Source organism: Girardinichthys multiradiatus, chromosome 2 (assembly GCF_021462225.1).
Source record: "Girardinichthys multiradiatus isolate DD_20200921_A chromosome 2, DD_fGirMul_XY1, whole genome shotgun sequence".
Taxonomy (NCBI): Eukaryota; Metazoa; Chordata; class Actinopteri; order Cyprinodontiformes; family Goodeidae; genus Girardinichthys; species Girardinichthys multiradiatus.
Window position 1 is genome coordinate 32,700,124 of NC_061795.1, and position 26,139 is coordinate 32,726,262.

General features: G+C 42.7%; 1 protein-coding gene across 1 annotated transcript; it reads right to left on the bottom strand.

Annotated features, from left to right (window-relative positions):
• Window positions 1-6,487: 6,487 nt before the first annotated feature.
• LOC124857091 (lysine-specific demethylase RSBN1L-like) lies at window positions 6,488-25,858 on the bottom strand. Its single transcript, XM_047348205.1, has 8 exons — window positions 25,357-25,858; window positions 24,977-25,102; window positions 24,127-24,788; window positions 13,621-13,758; window positions 13,344-13,486; window positions 11,926-12,093; window positions 11,645-11,756; window positions 6,488-9,954 (listed from the first exon to the last, which is right to left on the bottom strand). Exons 1-8 carry the CDS (start codon window positions 25,841-25,843, stop codon window positions 8,392-8,394), a joined length of 3,399 nt encoding a protein of 1,132 aa, XP_047204161.1. The 5' UTR covers window positions 25,844-25,858; the 3' UTR covers window positions 6,488-8,391.
• Window positions 25,859-26,139: the final 281 nt, after the last annotated feature.

A 26,139-nucleotide genomic window follows, 5' to 3' on the forward strand; every position in this document is an offset into this window, starting at 1 on the left:
GGTTTGGCAGTGGGTTAGTAATGGTGTGGGAAGGCATTTTTTTGGAGGGCCGCATGGTCCTCCATGTGTTCGCCAGAGGTAGCCTGACTGCCATTAGGTACCGAGATGAGATCCTCAGACCCCTTGTGAGACCATATGCTGCTGCTGTTGGCCCTGGGTTCCTCCTGCAAGATGAAGACATTGAAGTTATGGACTGACCCGCCCGTTCCCCAGACCTCCAATTGAGCACATCTGGGACATCATGTCTCGCTCCATCCACCAACGTCATGTTGCACCACAGACTGTCTTTAGTCCAGGTCTGGGAGGAGATCCCTCAGGAGACCATCCACCGTCTCATCAGGAGCATGCCCAGGTGTTGTAGGGAGGTCATACAGGCACGTGGAGGCCACACACAATACTGAGCCTCATTTTGACTTGTTTTAAGGACATTACATCAAAGTTGGATCAGCCTGTAGTGTGTTTTTCCACTTTAATTTTGTGTGTGACTCCAAATCCAGGCCTTCATTGGTTAATAAATTTGATTTTAATTGATGATTTTTGTGTAATTTTGTTGTCGGCACATTCAACTTTTACAGAACAAAGTATTCAATGAGAATATTTCATTCATTCAGATCTAGGATGTGTTATTTGAGTGTTCCCTTTATTTTTTTGAGCAGTATATATATATACATATATATATATATATATATATATATATATACACACACACACACACAGTACAGACCAAACGTTTGGACACACCTCATTCAAAGAGTTGTCTTTATTTTCATGACTATGAATATTGTAGCTTCACACTGAAGGCATCAAAACTATAAATTAACACATGTGGAATTATATACTGAACAAAAAAGTGTGAAACAACTGAAAATATGTCTTATATTCTAGGTTCTTCAAAGTAGCCACCGTTTGCTTTGATTACTGCTCTGCACACTCTTGGCATTCTGTTGATGAGCTTCAAGAGATAGTCACCTGAAATGGTTTTCACTTCACAGGTGTCCCCTGTCAGGTTTAATAAGTGGGATTTCAAGCCTTATAAATGGGGTTGGGACCATCAGTTGTGTTGTGCAGGAGGTGGATACAGTACACAGCTGATAGTCCTACTGAATAGACTGTTAGAATTTGTATTATGGCAAGAAAAAAGCAGCTAAGTAAAGAAAAACGAGTGGCCATCATTACTTTAAGAAATGAAGGTCAGTCAGTCCGAACAATTGGGAAAACTTTGAAAGTGTCCCCAAGTGCAGTCGTAAAAACCATCAAGCGCTACAAAGAAACTGGCTCACATGAGGACCACCCCAGGAAAGGAAGACCAAGAGTCACCTCTGCTGTGGACGATAAGTTCATCCGAGCCACCAGCCTCAGAAATCGCAGGTTAACAGCAGCTCAGATTAGAGAACAGGTCAATGCCACACAGAGTTCTAGCAGCAGACACATCTCTAGAACAACTGTTAAGAGGAGACTGTGTGAATCAGGCCTTCATGGTAAAATAGCTGCTAGGAAACCACTGCTGAGGACAGGCAACAAGCAGAAGAGACTTGTTTGGGCTAAAGAACACAAGGAATGGACATTAGACCAGTGGAAATCTGTGCTTTGGTTTGATGAGTCCAAGTTTGAGATCTTTGGTTCCAACCACCGTGTCTTTGTGCGGCGCAGAAGAGGTGAACGGATGGACTCTACATGCCTGGTTCCCACCGTGAAGCATGGAGGAGGAGGTGTGATGGTGTGGGGGTGCTTTGGTGGTGACACTGTTGGGGATTTATTCAAAATTGAAGGCATACTGAACCAGCATGGCTACCACAGCATCTTGCAGCGGCATGCTATTCCATCCAGTTTGCGTTTAGTTGGACCATCATTTATTTTTTAACAGGACAATGACCCCAAATACACCTCCAGGCTGTGTAAGGGCTATTTGACCAAGAAGGAGAGTGATGGGGTGCTGCGCCAGATGACCTGGTCTCCACAGTCACCGGACCTGAACCCAATCGAGATGGTTTGGGGTGAGCTGGACCGCAGAGTGAAGGCAAAAGGGCCAACAAGTGCTAAACATCTCTGGGAACTCATTCAAGACTGTTGGAAAACCATTTCAGGTGACTACCTCTTGAAGCTCATCAACAGAATGCCAAGAGTGTGCGGAGCAGTAATCAAAGCAAAAGGTGGCTACTTTGAAGAATCTAGAATATAAGACATATTTTCAGTTGTTTCACACTTTTTTGTTCAGTATATAATTCCACATGTGTTAATTCATAGTTTTGATGCCTTCAGTCAGAAGCTACAATATTCATAGTCATGAAAATAAAGACAACTCTTTGACTGAGAAGGTGTGTCCAAACCTTTGGTCTGTACTGTGTATATATATATTATATATACATATATATATATATATATATATATGTATATATATATATGTGTGTGTGTGTGTTGGACATCATTTCAAATCCCAGCACATTAAGGCTTGTTCTTGTAGACTGAAAAAATTTCAGTTTAAGGTGTTTTCATGCAATGTAGACCTTTAAGGTTGTTCAAAATGTTGCTTTAAAATTAAAACTTATGCCCGCAGGGCTTTTTTCCGCCTTCTTCAGTTGTTACACAACTTCGGCTCTGAATGATTGTTCTCGTTTGATCATCTGTAACGCAAGCTGACAAAAACAAGAAACAGTCATGACTTTATGGGATTCTTCTTAAATAAAATTGATTCTATTAAAAATAAAATCTTTGACATACTCCCAAAGATGATTACTTCATCCTCAGCAAGTGAGACAGCATTGGAGGTAACTGTAGAACCTGATCTGTGTTTGGACTGTTTTGATCCTGTGAAGCTTCCTGAGTTATCAGAAATATTAGCTTCATCTAAACCTTCAACTTGTATGTTAGACCCAATCCCAACCAAATTATTTAAGGAAGTGTTCCCTCTGATTACCAGCCCCATTTTAGATATGATTAATTTATCCTTAGTAAATGGATATGTACCACAGGCTTTTAAGGTAGCTGTAATTAAATCTTTGCTTAAGAAACCTTCGCTTGATCGAGATGACATGAAAAATTACAGACCTATATCCAATCTTCCATTCTTATCTAAAATTCTTGAGAAAATAGTTGCTAATCAAATGTGAAGAGTTTCAGTCAGGCTTCAAAGCTCTTAAAAGCACTGAAACAGCTCTGCAGAAAGTCACTAATGATATTCTTATGGCCTCAGATAATGGACTTGTGTCTGTTCTGGTTCTGTTAGATCTCAGTGCTGCATTTGATACAGTCGACCATAATATTCTCTTAGAAAGGCTGGAATATGCTGTAGGGATCAGGAGAACAGCTCTACGCTGGTTTAAATCTTATCTGTCTGACAGATTCCAGTTTGTTCATGTAAATAATAAATCATCTTTAAACTCCAGGGTTAATTGTGGAGTACCACAGGGTTCAGTACTTGGGTCAATTCTCTTTACTATATATATGCTTCCAATAGGTCAAATTATTAGGCAGCATGGGATACATTTTCACTGTTACGCCGATGATACTCAGCTTTACTTATCCATAAATCCTGACGAACCCAACCAGTTAGATAGACTACAAGCATGTCTTGAAGATATAAAAACTTGGATGAATTTACATTTTTTGCTTCTAAATTCAGACAAGACAGAAGTTGTCGTCTTTGGACCAGAGTCTTTAAAAAAGAAACTGCCTAGTCAATCACTTAACCTGGATGGCATTAAATTGACCTCCGGTAATAAAATAAAAAACCTTGGTGTTACTTTTGACCAGGACATGTCATTTAAATCCCATATTAAACAGGTTTCTATGATTTCCTTCTTTCACCTCTGGAAAATTGCCAAAATTAGAAATATCCTATCCAGGAGTGACGCTGAAAAACTAATCCAAGCTTTTGTTACTTCAAGGCTGGACTATTGTAATTCTTTACTATCAGAATGTCCACAAAATGCAGTTAAAAGCCTTCAGCTGATTCAAAATGCTGCAGCAAGAGTTCTGATGAAAATTAAAAAGAGAGATCACATTTCTCCTATTTTAGCTTCCCTTCATTGGCTCCCTGTTAAATCCAGAATAGAATTTAAAATTCTCCTCCTCACATATAAAGCCCTTAATGATCTAGCTCCATCATACATCAGAGATCTGATTGTTCCATACGTTCCTAACAGAGCACTTGGTTCTCAGACTGAAGGTTTACTGGTGGTTCCTAGAGTCTCTAGAAGTAGAATGGGAGGCAGATCTTTTAGTTATCAGGCTCCTCTCCTGTGGAACCAGCTCCTGGTTTAAGGCTAGGCTTCAAACTTTTCTTTTTGATAAAGCTTATAGTTAGAGTTGCTTAGGTTATCCTGAGCTATCTCTGTAGTTATGCTGCCATAGGCTTAGGCTGCTGAAGGACATAATGACCACTTTCACTCTCTTCGCTACATTCTCACACTACTCTCCAATTTTGCATTATTTGCTGTTATTTCAGCTTTTAACTTTATGTTCTCTCTCTTTTCTCTTCCTAGAAGCTACACCTGGCCTGGCTCTGTGTCTACCTGTGACACCTTTCTGGAGAGGGGAATTGTCCAAGCTTCTGCTAGCAACAACTTAATGCTCACCTTCTACAGATGATCCACATGGCCCTGTCTTTTAGTATGTAACCCTTTCTCTCTCCTTGATATAGCGATTGACTGAGCTTTTACTGTGACTAACTGTATGTGCTCTCTTTCAGACTCTATCCTTGAAAACTGGTTCAGAGTTTATCTGTTCCTTCTTTCTAGGTGAAACAACTAAAGGAGCTACATCCACTAACATTTACTTTCCTTCCCATAGAAAGTACTCCTGGATCAATGCTTCTTTGTTCTCTGTGTGTCTCTGCTCTGTTCTCTCTAACCCCCAGTCGGTCGTGGCAGATGGCCGCTTACACTGATCCTGGTTCTGCTGGAGGTTTCTTCCTGTTAAAAGGGAGTTTTTCCTCTCTACTGTTGTTACATGCATGCTCAGTATGAGGGATTGCTGCAAAGTCAATGCCAGTCACTGTCCACTGTCTCTACATGCTCATCCGGAAGGAGTGAATGCTGCAAGTCTCTGACTTGATGCAATCTGCTGGGTTTCCTTAGATAGAAAAACTTTTTATCCAATTTGAATAAATAACTGAATCTGACTGCACTGTTCAATGGTTATGATTAATGGGAATGTATGAACCTTGAATTGAAGAAACCAGGGTGCTTAATCAGCTGGTTTAAATAATAATTCTTTAATTATTGGCAGCAGTGTTGTTAATGGATAAAGCTAGCTTAGAGCACAGTTAGAGCCTCTTTTCAAGGCTTTAGTGGTGATACAATAACAATAATAAAAAATATTTTCAACCTTTCGGTGTGATTCCTTTTTCGGATAAAGTCTGATTATGAATTATGAGTAAATGTATACATACTTAAATAAAAACCTTTATCTGTAATTTATTAAAAATTTAAAGTGTAACACTTATTTAAACCTATAATTATTTATATTATATCAATTAAAAATGTTTGAAAATTTGTACAAGGCATACTATTTTAACCATTTCTTAGTTGCAAGACATCATAGTAAATTCACTTTTATATGTCAGCCATGCCAGTGGGTGGCGCTAACACTACTTTAGCCATTGGAGTTAATTAACCTGTCAGATGTTAAGGCTGTATGACGGGCTTTATTGGCAGATTTAAACTACTATTTCATGGTGCAATGCAGCAAAGAAACGATAAAATAATTGTTATGTTTGCTGATTTTAAATCATAAATCTAAATGTTTAAATATTTATCTTTAATAAAATGACACGTACATACATGTACATTTAATGTGTTCATTGCCAATTTATTTTAATCACGACAAATATAAGACATAATTTAACGATTTATGCAAAAAATAACTGGATAGATGTAATGACAGACTAATGGAGGGTTATTTGGATAAATGGATGGATGGACATAATCCAATTTCCTTTCCATGTGTATCCAGATCTTGAAAATACTTCAGTCCTTCATTTTTCCACAATTTTCCAGGCTGAACAGGGACCCTGCAGCTGGGACTAAATGGAGGGCTCTCAGGTGGAGAAATGTCTTGCGGGAGATACGTAGCAGGAAGGATGCTTCAGTATGTTGTCAGGAGTTAGAAGGAGCTGAGCAGAGTGGCAAACCCCTGATTTGCTGAGACTTTGCGTCACACCACTCACCTAGGGTCACGAGATATAGACTATAACCGAAGAAAACAAGACTTCAGATCAGAGCAGGTGAACTGCTTTTTGTAAGAACTGAAGCCATTTTAAGCTGTGCTAAAACATAAATGGTTGCATTTCCACTCATGCTGAGAACTCATTTGACTACAGGTTGTGGGTTCAAAGGTCCCATCATACATTACCTGAAATAATTTCTGAAGCTTCTAATCAATATAAATTAAATTCATAAAAATAGGAGACACTAACTAACTTGGTCAACATTTTGAACCATTTATTGAGAGGTTCTGATCAGAGTATAAATCACACTACCAAGTCTTAATCTTAGGAAATAAAATGTATTTACAGCAAAATTTTCACATACATTGGTTTTCAAATAAAAACAGACAGTAAATGATATAAATAAGTTCTATGGAAAATAAAACCTGTCTTACAAAAAATATATGCAATATCTGTATACATTTTCTCACACTGGTGCTAATAACATCTATACTGTACAGTTTTGGTACTTACAGTATAATTTACAGCCCTGTGTGTGTCAAACAGTCCAGTCTGAAAACAACTGCTAGATTCTTGATTTTGGAGTGTTATAAACGATGAAGCCCGCCAACCAAAGCAACAGTAAGATGATTTCAGACCAGTGGAGGACTTACTGTCATGTCCCAAATGGTTAATGTTGTACGGCGCCTAGCAAAAGTATTCGCAAGCGTTGCGTCACGCTAAAACCACAACTTTCAATGTACTTTATGGGAATCTCAGCTGATTAACCGAAACAGAGTGCATAACTGACGTGGAGAGAAAAATGATGCATGTTTTTCAAAAATATTCAATAGATCAAAATCTATGAAGTGTGCCGTGCATTCGATGTCAGCAACCGTTTACTCTGATACCACCAACTAAAATTCAGTGCAACCAACACAGCTCAGTTTATTGTACAATGGATGGAGCTAAATACAGGGCTGAGGCTGCAAAAGACTTTAGACCTGAGTGGATGTTCACTGTCGGGCAGGACAACCCTGAACCTACAGCGACAGCTAGAATGAAGTGGCTTAGGTCGAAGCCTATTTGTTACACTGGTTCAGTCAAAGTCTAGACCAGGGGTAAGCAATCGTTACCATCCAAATAGCTACTTCTGTCTTTTGTCCTGGCAAATGCATGTTTTCCAGAGCTACAAAGTTACACCGCTCTGAAAAAGCACAGTCCCTTCAGTTTGTGCTAAATACTTTATCTCTACCAATAGAAAATGTGTTTGTTCAACAAATAAATCAAGAAAAAGCTGTTTTAACTGTGTATTTAAATTTTAGAGTAAAATCTAACTTTTACAAGAAGAGAATAAATTCATTTTCTTGAATTCCAAATTTATGGAAAATAAAAAAGCTGTTTGTGATCTTATAAAAAATGTTATTTACACCACTAGTTTCGTTCTATTGTATAAATACGATGCAGAAATGGCCTAAAACAAGTCATTTTCATTAGCTCCAGATTTAAAAACATTGCTCAGTATGTTATTTTGGCCAAAGTTATCTAGAGCCACTATGGAGACTCTTAAGAGCCACACGCAGCTCCAGGGCTGCAAACCCCTGGTCTAGACCTGACTTGAGGGGGACGGATACAATTCAGGTTAAATCCATTTACTATTTAAGTGACTTCTGAAGGCAATTTGCTGGACTGTATTTAATTTTTGTGTATCAGAGAAAGGGTAATACAAACGCCTGCCACTATTTCTTAAAAATGTTCGGTCATGTAACCTTTTCCCTCCACGTCACAATTCTTCACTACCTTGCGTTGTGGTGTATTTCCCAAAGAAATACACTGACATTTGTGGTTGTAACATGACCAAACATGAAAAGGTTACAGGGGCATCAATACTTCTGCAAGGCACTGTAAAGATGATTGTTTTCAGATTGGTTTGAGTACCTAAAATAGGTGCTTTAGGAGCGAAGCTAAGTAGTGCACATGCACCACACGGGTCACCCTAACAGTTCATGTTAAAGCCTTCGTACATCTGCGGACAAACGTGAAGTGTGATACTTTGCTTACATTCTCCGGCATTGTTAAAATACTCGAAGTATGCATCCTTGTCTCACTGCGTCACAGGAATAATGTGGCTGGGTCTAATTTATGGAATGGTTGCCTTTTAAAGAGTAGGATGAACTGTCAAATATTTTAACAAAGCCTTGGCATGAGTAGTTCAGGGGAAAAAAAAACAGAAGACGTGGAGTCATTCATATCAAGAAGTCTTTTTGTGTTTGTGTCCTCAGAGACTGTTTTATGGAGTCCTGCAACGCCGCCGTCGCAGGTTTTCCCTGCAACGAGTTCTTTACTTTTGGTCCTTTAGAGGAAACAACTGTCCGAGTGTCTGACCCAGACTTGGAGGAAGAACCTCGAGAGTCAGTGTGATGTTGAGGTTTGGGTCTACTGTCTGATAAAGAAAGAGCCAGTGTTTGGTGAGCCTCCATGGGTTTAAAGAGATCAAAAGTGAAGAGCGTCCGTGCTGGTTTGTGTTCAGGCTTCTTCCTGATCTCCTCTTTGCTGCCTTCTTTCTCCTTCTTGCCTTCCTTCTTCCCCTGCAGGTTTATATGTTTGTGTGTCTTTCCGTCCTCTCTCCCCAGTCTCCCCTGCGTACTTGCTGCGCTGATGTCCTTGCCCTCCTTGAGGCTGCTCTTCTCTTTCTTCCCATGTGCAGACTTTTGTTTGTGCAAGCAGGAGTCTCGGACCTCCTCTCTTTCGGGCCCGGACTGAGCCGCTCCCCTGTCCTTATCGTGCTCCTTGTCTCTCTTGAGGTGGGCTTGTGTTTTCGAGTCACACTCCTTGGCCCACTTCTCGTCTCTCTGAGAGTACGGGACAGTTTGGGAGCTTTTAATTCCTTCCCTTGTCCGCTCTTCATCCTCCTTTTTCTTTATCTGCGGCAGGACCAGGGTGCTCCCCTCTCTTCCTCCTTCTGTCTTAACCTTCTCCCTCTCTCTGTCTTTTCCTCTGTCTTTTTTCTCCCTGTCCTTCTCCTTACTCCTGTCCTTCCTTTCCTTAATCCTCTCCTTTTCATCTCTCTCTCTTTTACCTTTATCCTTTTCTTTTTTGATTTGCGGTGTGTTGTAAGTGCTTGTTGTTTCATCTTTAGTCTTGTCTGGCAGAGCTGCCTTTTGCTGCTGCTCTTCCTCCACATCACTTTCCGTCTTCATTTGCTGTAGGGACTTTAAGGAAGGAGCGTCCTGTCCACCTTCCTCTTGACCCTGCAGTCTTTGATGTGTCTCTGCACCAACCTTTCTGTCCTCCTCCACCTCTTCTGCTTTAATTGCCATTAGTGTGGGACTGAACACAACCTCCTCTCTTTCATTTTGGACTGAAGGCAGCGACTGTGTTCCTGGCGACTCCTTCATCTCTTCTTGGACATCTTGGTCTTTCTCCTTGAAACTATGAGGCAGGGTTGGCAATGGTGGGTCCTCTCGTCCCTCCATGTCCTCATTCTCCACCTTCGTCACCATTTGTAATGCAAAGTTACACTTACTCCCCTCGTCCTCCACATCTTCTTCTTGTTTTATTCGATGCAACGCTTCACTTAGTGACCATTTCTCCTCACCCACATCCTCCTCCTTTTTCTGCTCCTGTTGGTGGTATTGTTTGAGTCGGATATGCCAGGCCAGACTGCAGACGGCGGAGACAGTCTTGAACTGGTGGACGACTCCTCTCGGGATGAAGTAGATGTCATCGTGGTACAGTTGGATACGTGCGTATCGGATTCCCTCCCTCCTCAGCTGATTCAGCTTGGCGTCGTCTATCCACTGGACGCACTGCGGACGCAGAGACAGGAGGACGGGGCATTCAGCAACCAATCAAAACCCCGGAGGATATATATAGACCTTCTAATGACATCTGTGCATTTATTCATTCTAACATTCATATGCTGCAATATAATTTTGAAAACAAACACACAAAAACAAACACCAGCGGACAGATTTGCTTTTTCTTTATTTTAAGACATTCTCCTCCTGTTTTGAGATTATTGCAACTTTTAGCCTAGAAACACAAGGATGGTAGCAAATCAGGAGGCTTTATAAATGCAACTGTTGCAAAACTGTACGACCCCAGTTGTGTTTATTTACTAGATCATTTTATTTAGCCAAAACATTAATTTAGCCAATTATGACTAAGTCAATAAACAGGGTTCCAACAATTTTTATGTAAGAATCCAGATTTTTCCAGACCCAGAATTCCTAATTTTTTGTCCTTTTCACCCATTTTTAAATATAAATACTGTCATTTTCTATGACTTTAAGACAGATTGTTCCACAGTGGAAGGGCTTTATGTATGCAACATGCAAAAACCACAGAGTGACAGGAAGGAAGCCTGGACACAAGGAGGGAAGGATGGATGAAGGAAAGGAAGCAAAAACAAGGGAGAAATGAAGGAAGAGCAGAATAAAGAAAGGAAGAAAGAAGGACACAGGGAATGCAGGACCCAAGGAAAAAGAAGGAAGGAAGAACACATGGTAGAATTAAAGAAAGGAAAGAAGAAGACAAGGAATAAAACAAGGAAACACACAAGAATGAAGGTCGGAAGGAAAGAATTAAGAAAGGAAAGGAGGACACACGAGGAAAGGAGGTAAAAGAAAAGAACGGACACAAGAAGAATAAAGGACAGGACGGACATACAAGAAAGAAAAGGAAAAAGAAGCAACAAAAGGTAGGATTGAGCGAACAGAAAGAAAAAGGAGAGTGGGAAAGATGTACAGAAAGAGGGGCACAAAGAAGGACACAAGGTAAAGAATAAGGAAAAGCACAAGAATCTGTCTTTCACAAGAAGTTTGGAAGAAAGGACACAAAGTAGGACGAGAGAGAGAAAGAATAATGGGAAGACGATGGGATAAGGGAAAAAGCTGGTAAACACAGTCAATACTCTTAGTAGCGTTTTTCCTAATGTATTACAGCCCATTTAATTCCAAATTAAATTTCATGTTTTTCCAGACTGTTTTCGAACCAGATTACAGGATCTTCACCTAATCTCATCAAATAAAATCTCAAAACACGATTTATTATTTGAACCATCCAACAGCATATGTGAGTCAATCAGACACACATCTGTTACTGGCTGCTGGATAATAATTGGTTCTGGTCCAGGTTCTGGTTGAGGACCATTACATCCTTGCACCTCTCTGTTAAGGAAGAATTACACCAATGTGTCTGATCATGTAAGTAATTTGATCACTCAGGCTCTAACGTTGCTAAATATACTTTTTTTTCACTATTAATTAGCTTATTTTCTTACGTAGCAAATGGGATTTTAGGCTGAAAACAAATAAAACTAGAGAGCATTGCATTTGTTGGCAACTTGAGTTAATGCTCAGATGTTCCTGTACATCACACCCAGTAACCAAGCTGATTGTCAGCAAGAAACGAACTACAGGAGCTGTAAAGGAAGACGAAACGGGTTTTCACATAAATCATTTGTTGCTGAAAAGGAGTAAGAAATGACGGTCACACCTGAGACAGTGGGGGCTCGTGGAGGTCCAGCTGCAGCCTCATGACCACATCTGGAAAATCTCCGGCGTGGAAACAAACAACGTCTTTGGTGATCCGGGCAGGAGTGTCGCTGCTGTAAATCAACACAACAGGTTTTGTTCAATGAGCTGATGTCAAATAGGAGTAGAGAGCAGCTTCCAAAGAGCCACATTTCAAACAGAAAGATGAAGTAAAGAACCCTCTAGCATGCATACGAAGCTGTGTGCGTATCTGACCAAGTAAGAAGGGCTCTCTGCACTTACTCCTCTCCACAGCGGACCGCCTTCAGCACTCCTACAGCAGCTGTGGTTTGTCTTTCAAAGCCTTGACCGATGTGATCGGCGTGGGCTCTCGTACGGTCCTCAAACAGCATCTCTCTGGGCTCGCTGGCTCTGGGCAGATACTGCAAATTCTTTATCTCGTTGGTGGACCTGAAACACATTCAGTTCATAGCTGTTATGGTTTTACTCAGGGCCTATTAGAGCTCCCTGTCGTGTGGCAGTAAAAGACAGGGCAAAGGTGTTTAAATGGGTTTTTCTTTTGGGCATGAGGAGGAAACAGTACTTTGTAAAAGTATCTACACCCCTTGAGCTTTTTCATTTGTTTATATTATAATAACTGACTTTAATGGAATTTATTGGGATTAATTATGAGAGATCAACACAAAGTAGTGCATGCTTATTAAGAGGAAGGAAATTGATACATTATTTCCTAAATTCCTTACCAGAAAACTGCAGAAGCTTTGCCGTTTTTAATCACATTTTTATCAAATAGCAACATCTGACAATATAATCCAAGCCTTTCTATTCAAATAAATTCGGGCTGATCAATAAATCAATATATAGATGTACACAATTGGTATTATGATCAGAGGTTCCACTAGACTGTCTGTCATTTTGACTGAAAGGGTCAAACAAATCCTGTCATGATCTTTTTTTACCCAACTTTGTTTCTCATATTGGCTTTTTCACATGATGCCAAGCATTTTTCCATCCTCCCTCCTCAGCCAGAAGAACACCTGCTCCTGCTGAACTCTGTATTCCCATCTACCCTCGTTGGTGCCACTTGCTCGCCCCCATAGTTGCTGAGGGCTGATTACTTGTTTGTGCTTCATCTACCGCATCAGTCCCTCTTTTTTTTTTTACCTGTTTTATCATCACCATTGCTATTGGACTTTTTAAAGAAACTTCGGACACTCGGCTGCTGTGACATTTTTCCGAGTGAAGCCAACAAGGTCATGCATCAAATGAGAAAATATCTAATTAATATGCTAACTTGCCACTGAGTGGAGTGTAATCTCTCAAACTGATAGATTGCCTTCAGATTCACAAACCCTGATTATTATAATGTATATCAAATTTAAGCTCGACTTAGAAGGAACCCAGTGAAAATGTTGAATGGCTTTACTTTCATGCTGTGGTTCATCCACCCATACAGATCTAGATATAGTTACATCCAAAATGACCAAATGCAAGTAAACCAGCAGCTTTATACATCACACTCTTCTTAATCATGCAGCTGTGTTAGTTAAATGTTTCTTTACAGAACAGCAGAAGAGATGGATGGATGGCACTAAGATGCTAAAGATGATGAGTAATGATGCATATTGTCTGAAATAATTTGTAGAATTCAAAATTACTCAGAGAAGGTGTTGAAGGAACGGAAATTCAGAAGCGCACACCTTTTCCTTTTGAAGGGTGATTTTGGCATGTCTGCCATCGGGATCATCTGCTCTCCGGGTCGGACCCACATGATGGGGCCGTCGTCGCTCTCTGTCGGGCTTTGCAGCTGCAGACTGGAGAAGCTTCCCCAAGGCAGAGTTCGCTGCGCAAACACAAGACGAGAAACTTTAGGTTACGCAACACAGGAACACACGCGGGGGGGAGGTCAAACAGATGTTGACAAGTTGGAGTCTGCACTGGTGCGAATGTTCGGCAGCTATGAGAGAGAGCACTAACCATCAGGAACGGAGACTCCTCCAGCATGTTGAGGAACTCTGGGAAGTAGTCTCCGACCTCTTCATCCACAGCTCCGACCAGACTGACCTGCCGCATGGCCCCGGCACGGTACGTTCCCCGGGAATATGTCCTCTTCACCTGGAGGAGGGAAGAAAAATCAGCGGACAATTTTAAGGAGGAGAAGCTAGCACTTCAGGAACATTTCAGATGCCCTTTTCACAGTTTGCCTTTAACGATGCACTTAGAAAACCTCGGCATTCAGTGCTTATTAAGAATAGGAAATGTCAGGAGCAAGACAAAAGCTAAGCTGCTGGCAGACTAAGAAATACAGTGAAGAAACACAGAATCATTCAGGCTATTACTGAATGTATTAAAATGCCACATCAAGGTCAACGTTACCTCCGTTCTGAACCAGACAGCCACTATCGTCACAGCATTAGCATTAGCTAAATTAGCACACTGTTCAACATCTTAGAGCAAACTGCAAACAAAATATGTAATAAGCATGGATGTGTGTTTTCTATGGAGAAAACAATGAGCCAATTCAAATAAATAAATGATCCGGAATATTTAAAGACCGTTAAATGTTATTATATAAACAACTTGTATTAAAAAATACATGCAGAAACATTTAAAATTAAGCATGTCATTAATTAGCTATTAAACCTGTGTCCTATTTAGAGTTATAAACATTTCAGGATTTAAACATTTTATGTTAGAAAAGTGAGAAAGTTTTACATCTAACACTAAATTTGACGTAATAACTCCATGTTATCCGACTTGTTACATGCAACAACACATCCCACAGTCCCCTCTGAACCTCCACGTCAGGTTCTGCAGTGTTCAATAAAAGAGGAATAGCCAGGTTCAAGGAGTTCAGAGCAGAGCTCGTCCAGAACCAGAAGAGACAGGAAAGATCCGGGGCTTTCTCTTTTTTCCACAGTAGCTGTTGAAATTGTCATAAAAAAGGAGCAGAAAGATTTCCCCGAGGAGTACACCCTCGGGGTTTGTATGCTGCTTTCTTTTTTCTCTCGGAAAAGAAAAGATCCCAGAGGGAAACCGCTGCTCTGGTGGCGTGTTGTGGCGTCAGAAGAAGATGGTGGCTTCGATGAGGTCTAAAACGCGGTCATGTTCACGGCGGTCTGTTCAGACCTGGGATCAACATAACAGCTTGGCTGATTTGGTTTCAAGTGAGCAGTAAATTACACTCTAATTCTACTTGCTTTAAATGCAAATATAGCCACGTCACAGTGAGGTGTAACAACAGCAGGAGCTGCTGCTGGGGACAGCTGATGTTTCAGTAAACAGTAAAACAGCTCAGACACCTGAACCAGGCCTCCAGTTTATTACTGGCATGATCAGAGTTATCTGAGCTGCATTTTTAGTAGAGGAATATAGTTACAACAGTAATATTAAAAAGCGTAATGTAACCAAATGACAACTATAGTAGTAAAATAAAGGACTACTGTGCTGACTGTTTGACCATCAAAGAAAATATGATGCAGGAGACTGTGGATGAATACTTGTTTCACAACTGAATTAAAGGCACTTCTACCAAAGGACATCCTTTATTCTGTTTTGCTACAAATTTAATATTTCTTTTTAATCTAAATGGCTACAGACTTACCTACTTTTATTGTGCTCTGCACTCATCAGGACAATACAAATAGGTTATAATGCCTTTGCCTTTATTTTTCCTGAAGTTTAAAAAAAATGTTTATTTCTCTTATCAGTATCAAGTCTGAAATTCCCATACTATGACAACCCTACAACAATACAATAAAGATTTGACCCTGAAAACACAGCAGCAACACACCTGGCGGCAGTCGGCCTTCTACACAACCTCGCCGACAACAAAAGAGCTGAAAGTAGGTGAGCGTGTGATATAACACTGGAGAGCTCAGATTTATGCTACGTTTCGGTGGCCACAACAGTACAGTAAGCTACAAATACAAGTATTACATTACAGAGCAAAATAACCCACTGATCAGAATACACGTCCCATTCTGAACAGTTGGTTTTCATTCAGAACCATTAGTTGGATTAGTTCATTAAAACCTTTATCTGCACAAAAGAACAACCTTTCATCAGAATATTTAGACAGACGGTTTCTAACCAGCCAACAGCAGAATCTGGTTGTGTCATTGCTGTTTTAACAATAAATTAAAAACTAGGTTACTTTATTTATAATCAGGAGACGTTCAGGTGTTACCTGCTGCTTGGGGGGGGGGGAGGGGGGAGTCAAGCCAGGTCGCTGAGAGGTCTTATAATGTGTTCCAGGACGGCTTACGTTCAGACTGCTAATACAATCCACATGAAAAACTGGATGTAACCCGAGAGATTAAATTAGAGCCGTTGAGATGTTGTGATACAGGAAAAGAGCTCTGATCTACCACTTTGTAAAACATATTGGAAAACTTACCACCTGAACCTTACAGGACCACTGACTTTATAATCTATTCTTCTGTCTTCTGAGTTTGTTTCTGATAAATTTACGGGTGTTTTTTCAGACTTTACGTCAGAAAATATCTCAGTTTTAATATCGTAAATGTATGCCTTTAATCAAGATAAATTATAATTTTTTTATGCAAACTGACAACTTTTAACACCAGAGAATATCCAATTTTTTTCCTGGTAAATATGTGAAATAATATAGAAAGTTCTGGGTTTTTGGTGGAAATTTACTCCTCCATGGTCACATTATTTTGTTTTAATAACCTAATACTCCGTCGCAGCAGCAGCAGCTGTTCGATAGGCACGAAACTGTTGTTTCATTATAATGCAGAGTCAGGGAGAATAATATAGCGTGCACAATTTAGCTTCACTTAATAGTACGACAATAAATGCATTAAATCCAAATACAGCTGAAACAATTAATCGTGATTAATCGATTATTTAAATTATCGTCTTCTAATATGGTAATCGAATAATCGTTACCTGCTAAAAGAACAACCTACTCAGAGCAGTAATTAGGCCAAAATTGTAAAAGAAAAAACATATATATATATGTATATATGCACATTTTGCATTCAAGATGAAAAACTTTCTTTGTTGATAAATATTTTATATCCAGAACTACTCAAGTGGCATAGCCATAGCTATTAAGCTGCTTTTGCTATCCGATTATTAATTAATTGAAAAAATGGTCGACTGGTTAATTGTTAGTTGCATCCAAACAGTGAACACATACAAAACCAGTTAATGAACATGAATCGGTAATTACTAGTAACACTGAACACTGGTAAACAAAATTTAAAGGAGGCTACATGTTAAGATTTATTAAGAACGTAATGCAGCAAAACACAGAAACGGTCATCAGATAACTCGATTGGTGCACGGACAGATCAGTTGCTTTAACTGTGCAGCATTTCTGCACAAAAGAAAAAGGAAACAGATAAAATCAAATGTAATCTCATTTAAAATATAAATATTTACCCCCTACCTTCTTGTACTGGCCAGTGAGTCCATACTTTATGCTGTGACTCAGTCATGATCTGAGCTTTAAAAGTAAAACTGAACTGAGAAACAAAAACGTTTGTAACCAGTTGACGATCTCTTCCTTGAGTGCTGACAGTTTCACTTTCACCATCTAGTTCAAGCAGAAAATACAACCAAGCCACAACAAGAACTGAACCGCATTACATCTACGTGCTATGAATTCATACGATTATTGCCTCTATGTTGTTGATCTGCTTTAGGAGGCTATCAACACTGCAAAGCAAAGATACAATACAAAGTGGAGTGGCAATGAATGCTGGATGACAGGCACAACCAGTGTTAAACAGCAGTTTAGGTGCAACAAAAAGATACCAGCCCTGAGGTAAGTCGTGATGCAATGCACAGCAATAAAGTACAGAATAGTGTCTAAACGCTCTTTAAAATATCATGCAGGTCATGAGGGAAAAGGCCTGCTACAGTCTGAAAAGATAAAAACACCTGAACACATCAGGCCTTTACGGACATCAACTCAACATTTGCAGCACCAAAAATGGACCCCAACCACCAGGAAAGGCAGTATTCATTTTGGTTCTGGAAATGCTCTGTTACTAACTTCTTGCTACTTTTATATCAACATTCGTATTCGTCGTCTTCCGCTTTATCCGGGACCGGGTTGCGGGGACAGCAGACTCAGCAGAGACGCCCAGACGTCCCTCTCTTCAGACACCTCCTCCAGCTTCTCCGGGGGGAGCCCAAGGCGTTCCCAGGCCAGCCGAGAGACATAATCCCTCCAGCGTGTCCTGGGCCGTCCCCTGGGCCTCCTCCCGGTGGGACGTGCCTGGAACACCTCCCGAGGAAGGCGTCCAGGAGGCATCCGGTATAGATGCCTGAGCCACCTCAACTGGCTCCTCTCGATGTGGAGGAGCAGCGGCTCTACTCCGAGCCCCTCCCGGATGGCCGAGCTCCTCACCCTATCTCTGAGGGAGTGCCCGGCCACCCTACGGAGGAAGCTCATTTTAGCCGCTTGTATCCGTGATCTCGTTCTTTCGGTCATGACCCAAAGTTCATGGCCATAGGTGAGGGTAGGAACGTAGACCGACCGGTAAATCGAGAGTTTGGCTTTTCGGCCCACCTCTCTCTTCACCACAACAGACCGGCACAGCGCCCCCATTACTGTGGCAGCCGCACCGATCCATCTGTCGATATCCTGCTCCATTCTTCCCTCACTCGTGAACAAGACCCAGAGATACTTAAACTCCTCCACTTGAGGCAGGAACTCCCCTCCAACCTGAAGAGGACAAGCCACCCTTTTCTGGTCAAGAACCATGGCCTCTGACTTGGAGGAGCTGATCTTCATCCCAGCCGCTTCACACTCGGCTGCGAACCGCCCCAGCCCATGCTGGCTAGAGGGGGCCAGCAGGACCATGTCATCTGCAAAAAGAAGAGAAAAAATCTTCTGGTCCCCAAACCAGACCCCCTCCGGCCCTTGGCTGCGTCTAGAAATCCTGTCCATAAAAGTTATGAACAGGACCGGTGACAAAGGACAGCCCTGCCAGAGTCCAACATGCACCGGGAACCGACTTAGTGCCTGCAATGCGAACCAAACTCCTGCTCTGCTTGTACAGAGACCGGATGGCCCCTAGTAAAGGGCCCCCGATTCCATACTCCTGGAGCACCCCCCACAGGGCATCACGAGGGACACAGTCGAATGCTTTCTCCAGGTCCACAAAACACATGTAGACCGGTTGGGCAAACTCCCATGAACCCTCGAGTACCTTGTAGAGGGTATAGAGCTGGTCCAGTGTTCCACGGCCGGGACGAAAACCACACTGCTCCTCCGGACTCTCCTCTCCAATACCCTGGCGTAGGCCCTACCAGGGAGGCTGAGGAGTGTGATCCCCCTGTAGTTGGAACAAACCCTCCGGGAACCACCACCCCAGTCTGCCAGTCCAGAGGCACTGTCCCCGACCGCCACGCAATGTTGAAGAGACATGTCAACCATGACAGCCCAACAACATCCAGAGACTTGAGGTACTCAGGCTTGGATCTCATCCACCCCCAAAGCCCTGCCACCGGAGCTTTTTAACCACCTTGGTGACTTCAGCCTGGGTGATGAAAGAGTCCAACCCCGAGTCCCCAGCCTCTGTTTCCACCAGGGAATGCGTGATGGCAGGATTGAGGAGACCCTCGAATTACTCCTTCCACCGCCCGATAATGTCCCCTGTCGAGGTCAGCTCTCCACCCCCACTGTAAACAGTGTCGGCGAAGCACTGCTTCCCCCTCCTGAGGCGCCGGACGGTTTGCCAAAATCGCTTTGAGGCCAACCGGTAGTCCTTCTCCATGACTTCACCGAACTCCTCCCAGGCCCGAGTTTTTAGCCTCTTCCACCGCCCGGGCCGCGGCACACTTGGCCTCACGGTACCCGTCAGCCGCCTCAGGAATCCCAGAAGCCAACCACAGCCGATAGCACTCCTTCTTCAGCTTGACAGCATCCCTTACTGCCGGTGTCCACCACCGGGTTCTGGGATTGCCGCCGCGACAGGCACCACAGACCTTACAGCCGCAACTACGGGCAGCAGCATCAACAATAGATGTGAAAAACATGGTCCACTCGGACTCTATGTCTCCAACATCCTCCGGAATATGGTCAAAGCTCTCCCGGAGGTGGGAGTTGAATACATCCCTGGCCGAGGGCTCCGCCAGACGTTCCCAGCAGACCCTCACTACACGCTTGGGCTTGCCAAGTCTGTCCGGCTTTCTCCTCCTCCAGCGGATCCAACTCACCACCAGGTGGTGATCAGTGGACAGCTCAGCCCCTCTCTTCACCCGAGTGTCCAAAACATGTGGCCGAAGGTCTGATGATACGACAACAAAGTCGATCATTGGCCTCCTGCCTAGGGTGTCCTGGTGCCAAGTACACTGATGGACACCCTTATGTTTGAACATGGTGTTCGTTATGGACAATCCGTGACTAGCACAGAGGTCCAATAACAAAACACCACTCGTTTCCCACGTGGGCGAGGAAGTCCCCCTGCAGAATAATGGAGTCCCCGGGAGGGGCACTATCCAGCACCCCCGACAGGGATGCCAAGAAGGCCGGGTACTCCGCACTACCACTCGGCCCGTAGGCCAAAATGACAGTCAGAGACCTGTCTCCAACCCGAAGGCGCAGGGATGCGACCCCCTCATCCACTGGGGTAAACCCCAACACGAGACGGCTGAGCTGGGGGGCAACAAGCAAACCCACCCCAGCCCACCGCCTCTCCCTGTGGGCCACTCCAGGCCTGGCTCCAGGGTGGGACCCCAGCTCCACTGTACCGGGCGACGTCACGTGCCTCAATTTTGTAGTCCTCATGAGGGATTCTTGAACCGCTCTTTGTCTGACCCGTCACCTAGAGCCTGTTTGCCATGGGAGACCCTACCAGGGGCATTTAAGCCCCAGACAACATAGCCTCTAGGATCATATCAACACAAGAACCAAAAAAGCATAAACAAAGCAGTCAAACGTGACATATGGACTTTAAAGCTCAGATGCAGTGAGAAATAAGGACCCCCTGCCTCTGCAGCACACATCTCTATTAAGTCAAGCAGTGCAATCCTGAGTCCATAACTGCTCTGTGTATGCATGGTCTCTCAGTAGAAATAACAATGTGCGAGCCTGAAAGCAAACACAGCCATGAATTAATTCAGACACTTAACTCAAGAGGCTTTTAGCAGCGCTGCTTCACTGTATGCTAATATGCAAAACTGTGCATCTGCAGCCTGTATCAGCGGGTAAAATTAGACAATAAAAAGACAAATGGATAAATCGTTAAATCTCATGAAACTTTAAAATCACAGCATCTAGTGAGAGGGTCGAAACTAAAGTAGGGCTTCACGGCAATAGGAAAACATGACATTGCAATATTATGCATGGCCTCTAATATATATTCCGGTCTACCTGCATTGAAGGAGTCATTAGTGACTGCTATATTCAGAACACTGATCCTGCAATTTGACATATTGTGCAGATGTTTCAAGTGCCTTACAATAATTTTCCCCACAGTAAAGAGAGTTTGGCATAAACGGATAAAATCTTTCCCTGGCCTGAATCAATTTCTTTAGCTTCTTGGAGCATGTTGAAATGAGGCTATAACACAAACATGTGACAGGCACGAGCTTCCATTTTTAGAGGGTGTGCACCATTTGTCACCCAGCAAGGCGATCCGTGCACCAGGTAGACATGGTTTGCACACAGGGGCTGCACGAGATTAGAAAACCGTGTGATGAGGATGACGAAATGAGTTGCGATGAATAAAGATTTTCTGCAATCCTTTCTTTCTCGTCTGTCATTAAAATGTTTACAACACTCTCGATGGTCTTTATTAGATGTGAGAATCTACTTTGCTGAAATGACATCTAATAGGCTGCACATATAACTGCTGTTATCAAGACCACCTAACCTCAGGACAAGGACATACAACTTTGGGGGAGGTGAGACCAAGTCTAACATCAAAACAACGAGAGGCCATTTTCAATACCATCATAATATTATACTTGTTGCTACAAGCTAAGCTGTAACAGGGGAAAAGAAAAACCGTTTGCACTGGTGTGTCTAACCTTCTGCAGTAAGGTGCACTGCCGCAACATTTAACCCAAACTTGAATGTAAGCAAACCCTCCAATAAATCTAACAACCTGGTAACTGATTAAACCAACAAACCAGACAACTCTGAAGAGTTCATACATCCAGCTAAGGGTTAACTGACTTAGTGTCAGCTGCAGGCAGAGAGAGTGGAGATGAAGGACTTGACTCACTTATCGTTCTTCTTTCTGAGTGTTCTACAGAGAGAACGGCATACATATATTTGCACTGGAAAACGTTTCACCCAGAGGTTTACCCATTCCTCTTATGTTCCTCGGCATGGACGCAAAGTCAGAACTACTTAAAAAGCTTTGTTGGTTGCATTTGAATGCAGCCTGGAGTTTCTCAATAAGCTGCAGTGAAAAAAGGATGTTGCAGACGTGGTCTTGAGAAAAAAATCCAGTCCAGCATGTCCGACACAGGAAAAAAAACCTCACACTGCAATGATCATATACCTGGGATATACTGTGCCACCTTAGTGCGCAACATTTTAAAATGCAGCATCAGTCCGGACATGGTTCTGGTTCCCTGCTCACATCCACCAGCAAGAGAGGTGGATTAGCTACTTTGACCATGCAATTGATGTAAACATAACAGAATTGTTATGGTAACAAGAAACACAATCTTAAATGATAAATAAAGTCAGAAAGTCTGCAGGATAGGTTGAAATTCAGTTACCAATTCAGAAAGCAGCCAATGATTTTACACTTGGCCGGCCATAATCGGGAATTGGCTGGTCAGAAACTACAAATGTGATCTTTTGTCCGCCGGTCATTGAACACATCATGCATAAGTAACCTTTACAAGTCTTCGGAATGGAAGCTGTTACTGAGAAAAGAGACTTAAAGAATTCAACTCTATCTGTCAGGACACGCTGGACTAGGAAATGTTGGTAGCCTTTTGAAAATGTCACAGGGAAGGTAAGGATCTACTTCCTCTACACAGAACGTGCACACAGACTGCTAATTGTGCTAATCACTAATATAAGCTGTTAAAGGCAGTTTAAAATGTCCCATCTGTTACCATGTTGTTGGAATAACGTTGAATTTTTAGCCGTCTCACCCTTTAACTCACAGTGCAGTGTCACCCCTACTCCTAATATAATGATTATTGATTGATAACAGAAAGGATCTTTTAAAGTTCCTGTATTGTTGCAATAAATGATTAAGTGATTTAAGGATGAAACGTTTCTGATAAGAGATCACTGTTTTCCTCTCACATTCATATTAATTTAACAAACTGGTGTGTTGAATGGATCTTGTGTGAAAACGGATGTTAGAGTAACTTTGCTGTAATATGTTCAGCCTTCCTGTTATCTGTTAAAGCCCCACTCTCTGCATATCTGCCTTGCATTTCAGTGACGTAGGAAAATACTCCTCCACCTTAGTTAAATAATGCATTGCCTCCCTGCACATTTCACACTATGAGCCCCCTAAAGATTGGTGTATATACTACTGCTACAGCATTGACACAACCACTACAATGCTGCAGCAATGACTAAATAATAACATTACTTTGTCTCATGCAACACTACGGAGACGCACTGTCTGCACTGGGGAAGACTCATTCAACTCGGCATGCTGGATGGTTGAAACTGAAAAGGAAACTAACTGCGTGTTCTACTTTCAGATTAATTTGGTTAAGTATCTCACCTCTTGCCGGCAGTCATACAGCATTGAAATTTAATTCCCAAAAGGTCAGTTGATTGGTAAATACAAAACAAAAGGGTGATGTAATGGCAAAACTGACAACCCCCTTTCAAGGTGCAGCAGAACACCTAATTTCACACCCCTGACCCCATCATACGTTCACTATTCACAACGTGACCACACAAAAATGTGACACTCGTACCTAAAAGACCTGACAGGACTTGATGTTCTATAAAATCCCCTTCATTTTCTAAGTTTAGGCCTCCGGAACAGCCTTTTTTCAATATGGCGACATACATAGCAAGACAGGAAACTACGTTGACAGCAGTTTAACAATCACACTGAAAGTCACAGCTTTTTATGGAAAGACCAAAGGGAAATACAACAAAATCTGGGAACTTTTAAAACCCCATGAAGCTACCACAAAAAATGTTTAACCAGTATAATAAAAAACTACCTAAACATAGTCATCCAGATGTGCATCGTCTCTTCCATCAGTCTTTCTATGCAGCATCTAGCCTGAGAGAACATCTGACTGAAATTAGCTTTTCAAACAACACATCAGAGCGAACAGCCTTACAGGACTACCTGAAAACTGACACGCTTTGAACACAAGAAAAGATTAGACATGTTGCAGTGCAGCTTGAAAGGATCTACCCAGTCTGGACACTAACTGTGAGGTGTGTCGTTTCAGGATGTGACAACTGAGCTGCTCACAAACCAACATACAAAGAGACTTTAAAGTATCAAAACAACACGGTCTTCATCTGATACAGATCAAAAAACCCATCCTCACCTGAGAGTGAAAATTAACCATGGTTGTGGTCTCTATGTCCTTCTTTCCAAGAACTTCCATCTTCACTGTTGCGTTGGGAAACTTGTAGGAGAAGTAGTCCAGGAAGTCTGGGAGGTAGGAAGCGGCTCCATGAATGATTCCCATCACAAAGCGCGCAGCCTGGGCCCCATCCTCGCTAAACGACAGGCTCACAAACTCCTCAGCAAAGCGCTCCATCTCAGCTGGAGACAGACAGGAGAGCTCCTCGGTGTAGGCGTGCACCACAGAGGCGCCTCCGTTGGCCTGCTGCTCGATGTGGATCAGACGGCTGAACTCCAGCTCGGGGAGGCCTGCCGTCGAGGTGCAGCTGTAGCTGTACCTGTCCCTGACCATGGATGAGATGGTGGTAGAAGGAGCAGCAGTGGGATCCTGGAAGTGTTGTGGTATTGTAGTGCTATGGATTAGACCACTGCTGCTGCTGTCCCCGTTGATTCGGCCAAGGAGCTCCGGCAGACCTACAGACACCCCTGTGCACATAGTCTGGGAGGATCTGTGGTACATTTTGGGCCGGCTGTGCTTCTCCTTCACCCACTCGCTGTCTTTGTGCTTCTTTTTCTTCTTCTTCTTGAGTTTCTTCAGCAGCAGCTCTTCCTCTGAACCAACGCCGAGTATCTCTTTAGACTCTGTGACCAAAAACAAGAATGATTTACACTAAATACACAATATTGTGAATCATAATTTCTCTCTGTTATGATTTTACAAAAGATGTTAAGTAAACCTGATTTTTATTTCTTATAACTGAACAGAGCATAATTACACCATTATCTCAGCACGACGGTAAAGTTATTTCAGATTCTGAATAAATGTCTACCTTTCTGGGGGGACATCACCTCTCCATTTCCTCTCACAATCTCATGTACAGGTGGAAGTTTGTGTGTTTTCCGCTCTTTATTCTTTTCCTTCTTCTTCTGTCTGTCTTTCTCCTTCACATCGTAATCTGAGGAGAAGAAAGGGTGGCTTGAAACGTTGCTGCATCCCCACTATGACTAATAATTCAAAGAGAAACATTTCCACGTGTATACACACACCATATGGGCCTAATAAAAACAGAGGCCTGATGCACGGTAAAATGTCAAATAACTGAATAAAACATTTTAAAGAAGGATCTGTGGGATAACTGTTTGTATTTGACTGTGGACCAGTAAAGCACAGTGTTGTGGAGATCAGCCTGGCCGTGCCGTGTTGTCCTACCTCGCTGCAGCGTTTTCACGTCGCCGTTCTCCGTCTTTGTATGGCAGCTAGCGGGGCTCACTCTCTCCACAGCGGCGGCGGAGCTCCGCGGGGCTTCGGTGCTCCTCTCCTCCTTGTGTCGCTTCTCCTTCGCCTTTTTCACTTTGTGAGGCGAAGCGAGGAAGTTGCTGATTTTGAAGATTTTCCTTACGGGGGTAGTTGGCATTACGGAGGCGGTGGAGTGGCTCGCCTTTGCCGGGCCGAAACTCCATTTCGCTGGGCTTCCACAACTCTGCTTCCCGTTGTGTTTTTCCCCTGCGCACGCCTCTCCGTTCAGTTTCCTGTGCTTCAGGCCCTTCTCTTCCACTCGGACCTTCTTGGGAGGCGATGGGAAAATGTCGCTGGAAGACTGCGGACGACTTTCGGGTGGCCGTTTGGCTGTCAGGGGTTTGGGGGAATTTGTTTTGCTGTTCGCTGCGAAATGCATGGAGTCTACGGACTCGGCCATCTTGGAAGTTTCTATTTTTTACGGTCAGACGTAACTGGTGCGTGAGAGACAGGCCGAGGGCGGGGCTTGGGCTGTTACGTATGACGCAGAAAAAGAGAAAGATGGATGGATTCTCGGTGGATGGGTGGACAGGGATGTGGGGGTGGGTGTTTGGGCCTGTTTACAGCCCGCAGGACAGGACGGGCAATTGTATGGCAGGTTGTTATAACACATACTCAAATCCCACCTGTATTTCTTTACAGCAAAAATCATCGAGTTCGGGTTTTTTAAGTGAAGTAAAGGCATGATAAAATAAA